Below are 12010 nucleotides of genomic sequence, written 5' to 3' on the forward strand. Positions count from 1 at the left end.
TTCAAGAAACAATACAAGCAGTTGATGTTTGCTAAATACAAGGATGAAGAGTCTTGAACCAGTCATGATGTGCTATATATATCACTATATTGACACTTACTATGGTACACATTATGTCATTGGATGGTCATATCACCTCATACTTTGGTACGGGACAAAAAATTAAAAAATTAAAAAAAAAACAAAAAAAAAATTAAACTGTATTATGGAAAGCAGGGAGTGAACAAATGTAACAGTTACTGATTGTAAAAGTACCAGATGGAGGGGTAGGATTTAATAAGCTTTGCTTCTTCCTACTCCTTTTGGACATGTGGAACTGTGAACTGATTATGGGATGCACTCAATTGTAATCTGATGCATGTTCAAATGAAATAAAACCATTACCATTTATTATAATTAAAAATGTGAATGGTTGTTTGTCTATATGTGCTCTGTGATTGGCTGGCGACCAGTCCAGAGTGTACCCCGCCTCTCACCCAAAGTCAGCTGGGATAGGCTCCAGCATACCTCCTCGACTCTCGTGAGGATAAGCAACATTTTTAATGGTCTGCTTCTCTTCCATTGTTAATTTTCTTTCCATTTTTTGGAGAAACTTTCTAAACAATGTTTAACCGATGTTCACGAGGGAATTGTACCACAATGTGTTTTCTGAAGACCACTTTTATCTGGTTATTTTCACATCATTGCATATTTTTATTTGATTTTTTAATCATTTTGCTCAACATTTTGCAAGAGCAAGTTCAGAGTACTGAGATGTGTTGTTCAAACAACATGACATGATCATACATATCATGCATGTATTTTGAAAGTAAGACATTTTAAGCCTGGGCTATTGTTTCAGCAAGGCACATATACATTCAAGTCCAGCGTCACACTATTAATGCTTTATCATAACGAAATGTATTGCTTTGAAACTATGTTCCATGGACATAAACTGTAATCATGTATATTCGGATAAGGTTGAAAGAGTGCGTTAAGAGTGTTTTAGTACGAATTATTTTCAATTATCTCAGTAACTAACCACTAAACACACACAAAGCGCTTTCACAGTCGTTGTTTAAATGCAAACTCCCTAAATTGTGTCCTTCAAATGTTTCCTAGTAGAGTGCCTTCATTTGAGTAAATGTTGATGAAGTCACAAAATGATAGTCAAACGTCTAAAGTGTCATGCTGATATTGGAATCGGGGGCTGTTGTCACTGTAGAACTGACTGTACCAGCGTCTGTGTTTCTGGATGGCTGAATCCTCCTTCACCAGGAGAGGCTTGGAGATGTACCTCTTGTTGTTCCAGATCATAACATCCCGTTCAAACTAGACAAAGACACATGGACTTCATAAACATCACATGACTCCCAAAAGAAACACGACACACACAAAACCTTGTAGTGATCCATTGCTTAATAAAAACAATGATCAACCCATCATCCGTCAATCATGACAAGTCGAATCAATCTTGTCAGTCACACAAAATGCTTATTCACGGTTTACTCAACCTTTCATTTGGTTTAATCAGCATTTAAGCAACAGCGTTTAATCAGATTGAATGTGTTGAATGTGTGGTGGTACTTCTGTTGGTAATGCCCTGTGATTGGCTTGCAACCAGTCCAGGGTGTACCCCACCTTTTGCCTATAAGTCAGCTGGGATAGGCTCCAGCATACCCCCGTGATCCTTGTGAGGATAAACGGCAATTACTATTAATTTGCAGTATTGACTAATTTCAACCATTCTATTGAAGGAAGTCATGGGACTATGCTGAAAACATGGAGAATGGGTAGGATTAAATACACTCTGCTTTTTCCTACTTCTTTTCCGATGTATTGCAATCGGTTAAAGGGGACCTATTGTACTTTTTGCACTTTTCTGACCTATAAATGTAGTTAGAATGTTGCATTCTCATGTTAAACGATGCCAAAGTTTCAGATAATGAGGTTTGCGCATTTGGAAGTGAAATTTGAGATGGCTCAAAACACTCCAAAAGGAGTGGTAAAACTAACCCTTTGTGATGTCACAGAGGGGAGGACGTCCTTATATGGTTCATAGTGAGGAAGCCCTTTGGGCTTGCCTGGAGGCCTTATGGCTATAAATTAAAAAAGACCATTATGGCAGGAAGCAAGAAAATAAAGCTCTATTGTATAGGTGCAGATTCTGGAAGATCTAAAATAATTTTTGTGCAGGTTATTGTGTGTAGCTGCTCTATAGGCGTCCACAACTCAATACAAAGGGCCAAAAATGTTTAAGCATGCCAGAAACAAACAAAAGACATAACTGAAATGATGTGTCTCAAAATGGTATAACAGTGAAAGACAATTACAAGTTGAGTGCAACTGGGCTTCACCTGGATGGATTCTGCTTTGAGGAAGAATTTGGGCACCAGGGAGGGAATATTTGACTGATAGAAGATTGTATGCGAGACACACTGCAACAGGGGCTCCACTGGTGTCACACCCTGCATAATAACTCCACTTCCCAAAAAACTGTGGTCAAATCGCATAAGCACCACTCCTGGCCCGACCTGAAACAAAGAATATGTAAAGAACATGAAGTGTACCTCTACAAGGTTTGGCATTGACATTGAAAGTAACACAATGATGCAAAAATGACAATAACATTGCAACTTCTAAGCTAATATACCATCAAAAAATGTTCTAGAATATTGTTGTTGTTTTTTTTAAACCTTCCTGTACCTGTCTTGCAACGACATGAAGATCCAACACAGGCCAATGGCATCCAAACACATAAAGAGCATGTTTCACCAGCATCTGAGAACAATGGTTGTTGGGGAAGGACTCTGGTGCCCACTGAGCCTTGAATAAAATACACACATTTACTGTATTAACATTTGAAATTGAGTTTCAAAATTGAAATTCAAATCAAAAAACATACTTTCCACTCATGTCGTACAAAGTGCCAGGTTTTGCTGTTTGTGTAGCGAAGGTCAGCTCCACTGGCAATACTTGCCGTGTGTAGGTGAGACAGGTGAGAGATGTCTGACGCATTTTCAGGGATCTCCTGTGGGGAAAATTATAATATTATTGGAATAAAGTTCATTCATTCATTTTCTACCGCATTTTCCTCACGAGGGTTGCGGGGGTGCTGGAGCCTATCCCAGCTGTCTTTAGGGGAGAGGCGGGGTACACCCTGGACTGGTGGCCAGCCAATCACAGGGCACATATAGACAAACAACCATTCACACTCACATTCATACCTATGGACAATTTGGAGTCGCCAATTAACCTAGCATGTTTTTGGAATGCGGGAGGAAACCGGAGTACCCGGAGAAAACCCACGCATGTACGGGGAGAACATGCAAACTCCACACAGAGATGGCCGAGGGTGGAATTGAACCCTGGTCTCCTAGCTGTGAGGTCTGCGCGCTAACCACTCCTTCACCGTGCCACCCTGGAATAAAGTTCATTCATTCATTCATTTTCTGCCGCTTTTTCCTCACGAGGGTCGCGGGGGTGCTGGAGTCTATCCCAGCTGTCTTTAGGGGAGAGGCGGGGTACACCCTGGACTGGTGGCCAGCCAATCACAGGGCACATATAGACAAACAACCATTCACACTCACATTCATACCTATGGACAATTTGGAGTCGCCAATTAACCTAGCATGTTTTTGGAATGCGGGAGGAAACCGGAGTACCCGGAGAAAACCCACGCATGTACGGGGAGAACATGCAAACTCCACACAGAGATGGCCGAGGGTGGAATTGAACCCTGGTCTCCTAGCTGTGAGGTCTGCGCGCTAACCACTCCTTCACCGTGCCACCCTGGAATAAAGTTCATTCATTCATTCATTTTCTGCCGCTTTTTCCTCACGAGGGTCGCGGGGGTGCTGGAGTCTATCCCAGCTGTCTTTGGGGGAGAGGCGGGGTACACCCTGGACTGGTGGCCAGCCAATCACAGGGCACATATAGACAAACAACCATTCACACTCACATTCATGTCTATGGACAATTTGGAGTCGGCAATTAACCTAGCATGTTTTTGGAATGTGGGAGGAAACCGGAGTACCCGGAGAAAACCCACAAACTCCACACAGAGATGGCCAAGGGTGGAATTGAACCCTAGTCTCCTAGCTGTGAGGTCTGCGCGCTAACCACTCGACCACCGTGCCGCCCTGGAATAAAGTTAAAATAGAATAATACATTAATATTACGTGAAGGAAATTTACAAAGACTAATATGCTGTGATGGGGTGTGGACCTAAGTGGGTTCGAGTAGTAAACATCACATACCACATACCTGTATGTGGGCATTGACAAAATGTTCTGTTCTGCCTCGATAGACCCACTCGCCCTTGGTGATCTCCTGCTGTTCCGGGACAGTCCACTGTGGATCTTCTCGATCACAGTGAAACCAAAGCAGAATCTGACCATTAACTTCACAGCTGGGCCAAGTGTCCACCTTCGCAAAATCAGGTACTGAAAAGCAGAACAAACCTTCATGTAATATCACATCCATCTTGAAATAGATAGAAAAGGCATTAATTAGAACCAATACCTTTTTCAGCATAAGGTATCCTCTCACATTTGCCATCGTCCCCCCGAAACTGCCATCCATGAAAGGGACACTCAACACAGTTTCCCACCACACGTCCTCCCACAGCCAGGTTGGCCCCCAAGTGGGGACAGTAGGCGTCAACCACGTAGACTTTCCCATCTTCGCCTCGAAACACTGCTAGCTGTTCCCCTGTAGGAGAAGTAATTGCAGAATGAAATAATGAAGTTCAGCACAAAATAATCTACCTTGATACTGTGCCATTATTACTAGCTTCCTTGTTTGAATGACATATTAACTGCTATCATTTTGACACAGAACAAAAAAAAAAGCTTTGGGACTCCAGCAAACCACAGTGAGAGCCATTATCCACAAATGGTACAGTGGTGAACCTTCTCCAAATAAAATGACCCCAAGTCCAGCGACTCATCCAGATCACAAAAAAGGCTCTCCAAAATGTGGCTGAATGACAACAATTCTGCAAAGTAGTGGGCAAAATAGTGGGCCCAAATTCCTCCACAGCGCTGTAAGAGACTCATCACTTTTCCACACTGGGTCATCTAGTTTCCTCCCTTAAAGTACTTTTTCAAATTTTCTGACCTATAAATGTAATTAGAATGTTGTATTCTTTTTTTTTAATAATATTTTTTTTATAAAAATAAAGAATGTTGTATTCTTGTGGTAAATGATGCCAAAGTTTCAGATAATGAGGTTTGCGTATTTGGAAGTGAGCCCTGAAACAAGGTTCAAATGGCTCAAAACACTCGGTTTTAAAGGGCGTTGCAAAACTGTTCCTTTGTGATGTCACAGAGGAATACGCGATACACTCTCTAACCCAAGCTCTACTTCTGTGTTTCCGTTGCTAGCAATGGCTAGCAAAGTGTTTCTTTGGGTGAAAGGGAAAGACTAAATTGTGTGTCCACAACTCAATACAAAAGGCCAAATATGAGCCTAATTGGTTATAATGTGCAAAATAATAACAAATAAGAAAGTGGGCAAACAGTTTTTCATAAGTGTATATAGTCTAAACTGAAATGTAAAGTATAAGGTTTAAAGGGGACCTATTATGCTCATTTTTCCACCCTTTGTATTGAGTTGTGGACTCCTATAGAGCAGCTACTCACAATAACCTGCACAGAAGATCTTTCTGGATCTTCCAGAATATACACCCATACCAGCTGCATTTCCTTGGATTTGTGCTTCCCGCTAAAACTGTCTGTTTTAATGTATTCCACCCACGCCCACGCCCACTCCACAGTGATTGGTCACACGTCTAATATAGTGGGTATAGGAGTTGATAATAAATGAATAAAAGTTTTTGGAGAGCTAATTGGAAAGTGTTTAGGGGCTACTGGCAGCTCATCGTGTATGAACTCCGCTGGACGTGTGGCAACCTCATTTGCAAGGATCTGTACACAATTCCTTGAAGGTGCAAACATCGTATGGCCAGCGTATCCAGTCATGCCACCCACTGAGCATGTCTGGGATGCTCTGGATCGTCGTACACGGTATGCTGTATAAGTTTTTAGGATAACAGGGGAGCTGACCCTGAGGTGAGTCGGTCCCTGTCAATCACAGGGCACATAGAGAACCCACACACCACATAATGGAGTGGAGTGTCATCGCAAGTGCAACGGTCCCCTGTTCCATTTGGAGCATATGCAATAGTATGTAATGGGAATATATTTAATGTGTATGTACTACTGGGACTACTTGGACTACTGGGACATAAGCCAGTAGTTGTAGATACTGACTGTATTTCCAGGTTCAGTTATGCCTCCTCACTGTAACTCATCTGGGTCTCAATACTTGGCTGACCTACAGTTATCATGTTGCCTCAAGATTAGAAGGTGATGTGTGGCTATACGGAGGACATCCCTTTAATGCAGGGATGTCCAAAGTGCAAACCGGGGGCCATGTTCGGCCCACCGTTCTTAAAAAAAAAAACGACAAAAACAAAAGCAATATTTGAACGTGAATGACTCAATAGCCACATTTAAATACTGATTTGCAGAAATGAATTCAGAAACATATTCAATGATGCCACAAGAAATATACAAATACTGTATCCGTCTAGTGCTAATTTATTCATTCATTCATTTTCTACCGCTTTTTCTCACGAGTGTCGCAGGGGTGCTGGAGCCTATCCCAGCTGTCTTCAGGCAAGAGGCGGGGTACACCCTGGACTGGTCGCCAGCCAATCACAGGGCACATATAGACAAACAACCATTAACTCTGATGTACTCGTTCCTGATCCTATCCATCCCGGTCACTCCCAATGAGAACCTCAGCATCCTCATCTCTGCTACCTCCAGTTCTGCTTCCTGTCTTTTCCTCAGTGGTACTGTCTCTAGACCAAACTACATGACTGGTCTCACCACAGTTTTGTCTAATGATGGATTGGATTTTGTGTAATGATGTCAAAAAATCTGTCTTTGCAAAATGTCTGCCATATGGACCAGCATGTTTTATGAGCACAAGGGAAGTAAGTTTCTACATCCATCCAGTTATTGTGTATACAGGTACATTTAAAAGTATGAAGATCACGGAAAAACTCAATATTTTTTGTTCCTCATTTCAGAAAGTGACATCCATATATCATCCACATCATCATTACACATCCAGTACAGCAGGGGTCTCAAACACGCGGCCCGCGGGCCAAATGTGGCCCGCAGGACACTAGTTTGAGGCCCCCGCCTTGATATGAAAGTTTAATGTTAGTGTTGTATGGTATCATGTACCCAGAAAAAATTATTACGTTTGACTACTGTTCATGTTAAAGGTTAAATAACTGTTAATAGTTATCCTCCCTATCCGTGTGGAAGTGGTAAGTTTTTGGCTATTTACGTTTAAAGGAAATAACTTGAAGGCTACAGTTTAGGTCGCTAGCTCTCTAGTTTGCGAGTTAGCATGTGTCTCAAGACCCTGCAGTTGTGCAATATGTTGTAAATAAAAAGAGTATAACTGTGACTATAGTCGTGTTTTGTCATGTCTACAGGGCTCTAATAATGCTTTGTTGATTTTAATCTGAAAAAAAATAATTTGTCTACCCACCAACTATATGTGGTTTCTTAAGTTTTTATTATTTGTCGTTTTATTATTATTATTATATTTATTTATTACTGATTGATTGATTTTGTACAGAAAAAGAAAAAGTAAGATATTTGAGAACAATGGAATGTTTTATCAGAGCTTTTATTGTAGAAAATCGGAACCAAAGCACTGAAAAAGTTTGTATATTTTTCTGTTTTTAATAAATGCGTTTTTTTTTTTTTTTGAAAACCTGATGCGGCCCAGCCTTGCCCAGACCCTAGCTCCAGTGGCCCCCAGGTAAATTGAGTTTGAGACCCCTGCAGTACAGTGAAATACCAACCCTTTATTTCTTGATCATTATTGCTTTCAATGAAAACCCAAATATCAGTATCTCAGAAAATGTGAATATTGTGAGAAAGTTCAATAACTCAAAACTCCTCCCCTCCTGTTCAGTGTCAAATAAAACCTTTTTAATATGTTGCCTTGTCCTCGGCTGCATTGTCTTTGCATAGTCATTTTCATTTATTTAATTGTAAGCAAATGCTAACTGGGCGTAATACTGTACAACAGTGTGTGTAATGAACACTACATAGCTATTGTGAATGACATAATACTTTTTATTATGCAAACCTATTGAGGAATTATGTGTAATTATCTTAATTACCATATTTGAATTGAAAGGTGAATTATTTAACGATTATTGAATATTATTATGAGGATTTTATTGAACAACGATAAACTCTGAATACTACTCAGTATATTTTAGTAGTTTCAACATTTATCAATTAGATTTCCACAGGTACTGTGGATCTTTGGGACATTTTAAAAGTAGCTCACAGGCTGAACTTTTATTGTTAATTAGTGTTAATTGTGACAATTAATTTCTGAATAAATTGAATATCATTGAAGTTAGAGCATAGAAATAATAATCCAAAAATATGTTTTGCAACATTATTAGAGCCCTGTAAACAGGAAATAACACTCCTATAATTCTTTGTTTACATCACAGTGCTAATGTGTAGGCTATTGGATCACTGCACGGACGAAGCATAGCATGATGGTGAGCTAACTCATGAGCCTCCGATTTATTTATTCTAAATGTAAGAAAGGGTTTCAAACAGTGAAGGACACGTTAAGAAGCCAAAAATTTACCACTTCCACACGTAATGAGAGGAGAACTTTATTTCACTTTGGACATGGCATGGCCGACTCCAAAGTAATGTTGGTTAAATATTGTGTGATTATTGCCACCTAGTGATCAGAATACTACATGCAGTATTACTCGTCTTTCAATATTTTTGGCTAATAATAAGACATAGAAACAGCAATCATTTATTAATTGATTCGCCTTTGAAAAACCGTGATAGAGTGAGGGAGCGATATTCAAACCGCGATGTAGCGAGGTACATCTGTACACATAATATCAAAGTAGCAGTGCGCAAGACAGGATTGGAAGTCCTTTACGCACACTATAAACCTTGCAATCTAATCTGCATGTGGTGTAACTCACTCAAAACATGCGCAGTTCAATGGCTGCCATGGTTTTAATGTCCAAGCAGAAGCTGTAGTAATTCTACATTTCAAGTATGCAAATTTATTATCAATGATGTAAAATGTATCTGCATTGTTTGTGGCTCTGTTAAATAACATTTATTTGCCCACGGCACATTGTAAAAATTGAATTTAAGACTTTAACCCAACTAAAAAAAAACGACGGCAAAAATAGAAAAATCTGAAATAAATATGAAAACTTTTTTTTTTAATCAGAACAACAAATGTTGCAATTTGTTGAAAATCAGTTTCGTAATAAAATAAATATTCAGAAATTAAAGTCAAAACATTATGAAAATTAAGCTATACAAGAAACACAATTACAAGAAAATTAAAATTAAAATTAAAATTAATTATTTGGAATATTATAAAAAATAACAGCAGAAATGCCCAAAAACATCCATCATTTTAGTCATAATACTGAGAAAAATTAAAAAGTTTATTAAATTAAACATTTAATTAAAGATTTATTAAATTAAACTTGTAATTTTATGACCAAAAAAATGTGTCATATAAGTAGAACAGAGCTGAAATATTTACAAAGTGCATTACCTTTTTCTAATATCAGGAAAAAAATTATGTAATATATAAAGTCTGAATATTACAAAAACAAAACTCCAATCAATGTGTCCCTCGCTGGAAAAAGGTTTCACTTTCTGAAAAGACTAGCAAAAACATTGAACTTTTTCATGCTATTCTGATTACTGATACTACTGATTGTAAAAGTACCAGATGGAGGGGTAGGATTTAATAAGCTTTGCTTCTTCCTACTCCTTTTGGACATGTGGAACTGTGAACTGATTATGGGATGCACTCAATTGTAATCTGATGCATGTTCAAATGAAATAAAACCATTACCATTACCATTACCATAACATCTCGACATACCAAGCATCGTAACATCTCTGACGTCTCCTTTCCGCAGCATGTGAGAGTCCATAACTCGGTACCATCCGTTCGGGTAAACCGGAGGCAGGTCTCCTGTCTTCCTACGGCGGCGCACGTCGTTGGCGTTGCGCGCCTTGGAGCGACCGTCCTCCGTCAGGTATCCCACATCCTCGGGCGCCTTGAGGAGCTCCAGCGGGCTGAAGAGCAACTTGTATAAGGCGGTAAACAGGACGACTATCACCCCGATGAAGACGCACACTCCCGCGTGCACTGCAGCTCCTTGGAGCGCTTTGTCCATCCAAGTGGATACCTCGGTGCCCACGACGGGTCCCTGAGGTTCCCCGGCCTGCATTAGGAGTACAGCGCATACCGCCAGACCGGCCGAGGCTGCCACGCCCCTGGTGTGCAGGTAAGCACCGATCATTCTGGATCTCTCCTGTCCTCTGATGGCACACCTTTAGTGACATTTTGTTTTCAGGGAACCTCCAGGAAGCCAGTGATGTTAATTTACACCCGCCCACTTTTGCTCAAGTGACATTACATGATGATGATGATGACTATCCTATTTTTTGTCTGTGCGTTTGTTACCTTAGTGGTTACTATGGATGCTGTCACTAAAGTAAAGCCACTACTATTGTTCACACTTTCAAAGGGAATGTGAACCATGCATGCCAAACATTTACTTCCTCTGTTGATTGTTGATTAACGAGTGCTACTGCTTGCATATTTACTTACTTTTACTTAGAGTTTACTTATATAGTCATACTCAATGTTAATTATATATGCTGCACTCAAAATATCCATGGTAAATGGTAAAAGTAGTGAAACAATAACACAAATAATTTATAAAAAGTTTTTACAATTCATTCATTTTCTACCGCTTTTTCCTCACGGGGGTGCTGGAGCCTATCCCAGCTGTCTTCAGCCAATCACAGGGCACATATAGACAAACAACCATTCACACTCACATTCATACCTATGGACAATTTGGAGTCGCTAATTAACCTAGCATGTTTTTGGAATGTGGGAAGAAACCGGAGTACCCGGAGAAAACTCACGCAAACTCCACACAGAGATGGCAGAGAGTGGAATTGAACCCTGGTCTCTTAGCTGTGAGGTTTTCGCGCTAACCACTCACCCACCGTGCCGCCGTTTTTACAATTCATTCATTCATTTTCTACCGCTTTTTCCTCACGAGGGTCGCGGGGGTGCTGGAGCCTATCCCAGCTGTCTTCAGGCAAGAGGCGGGGTACACCCTGGACTGGTCGCCAGCCAATCACAGGGCACATATAGACAAACAACCATTCACACTCACATTCATACCTATGGACAATTTGGAGTCACCAATTAACCTAGCATGTTTTTGGAATGTGGGAGGAAACCCACGCAAACTCCACACAGAGATGGCCAAGGGTGGAATTGAACCCTGGTCTCCTAGCTGTGAGGTTTTCACGCTAACCACTCACCACCGTGCCGCCGTTTTTACCATTATTACAGGCAATTATTATAAGAAGCAGTTATTATGGGCCTGCAAATAACAAGTGTATGAACCCAAACATGTTATATGACTGGAAAGGTTTTGCTCGTAGGTTGTGTGCTAATGCAACATTGTGCGTCACTAAAATCTGCAGACAAATGTTTTTTCAAATATATATGGTATGTCAAAATCAATATTTGTAATTTCATTAGTTATAGATATTTCTAATAAAATTTAGACCTGACTTCCACTTTAATAAACGTCACACAACCAGTTGAAGTGATTCACCCCACAGAAACAAACATACAAATTATCTTGCCATTTATTTAATGACGTAAGTTGATGCCTGGTAGCTTAGAGCTACGTGTGGTTGTTAAAGCAGCCCCCATGCAATTCAAACATCCCATAATTGCTCCAAATTCCTTTGTTGTGTTTGGAGATATGGTAACAGGCGATGCCAGGTTACAGCCGCTGTGTAACCACAACAATAAAAGTTAGAAAAGACTTCATGAAACCAAATCTTCATGATTGTGCTTGTAGTTTGCAAGAACGACTTTCGAA

General features: G+C 40.2%; 1 protein-coding gene across 1 annotated transcript; it reads right to left on the minus strand.

Annotated features, from left to right (window-relative positions):
• Positions 1-1149: 1149 nt before the first annotated feature.
• On the minus strand, positions 1150-10396 carry zgc:92275 (cholesterol 7-desaturase nvd). The gene is made up of 7 exons (XM_058051819.1): positions 9973-10396; positions 4504-4692; positions 4246-4424; positions 2885-3010; positions 2686-2805; positions 2337-2513; positions 1150-1311 (listed from the first exon to the last, which is right to left on the minus strand). The coding sequence occupies exons 1-7, from the start codon at positions 10394-10396 to the stop codon at positions 1150-1152; spliced, it is 1377 nt and encodes a 458-aa protein (XP_057907802.1).
• Positions 10397-12010: the final 1614 nt, after the last annotated feature.

Source organism: Doryrhamphus excisus, chromosome 2 (assembly GCF_030265055.1).
Source record: "Doryrhamphus excisus isolate RoL2022-K1 chromosome 2, RoL_Dexc_1.0, whole genome shotgun sequence".
NCBI lineage: Eukaryota > Metazoa > Chordata > Actinopteri > Syngnathiformes > Syngnathidae > Doryrhamphus > Doryrhamphus excisus.

Bases quoted from the DNA above. Each gene is read 5' to 3' on its own strand.
- zgc:92275 (XM_058051819.1), bottom strand. From the start codon at position 10,396: ATGATCGGTGCTTACCTGCACACCAGGGGCGTGGCAGCCTCGGCCGGT. The intron at 2,806-2,884 runs GTATGTTTTTTG...ATTTTATTCAAG, and splicing joins TTGTACGACATGAGTGGAAA to GCTCAGTGGGCACCAGAGTC. The intron at 2,514-2,685 runs GTACAGGAAGGT...TCTTTGTTTCAG, and splicing joins TTCATGTCGTTGCAAGACAG to GTCGGGCCAGGAGTGGTGCT.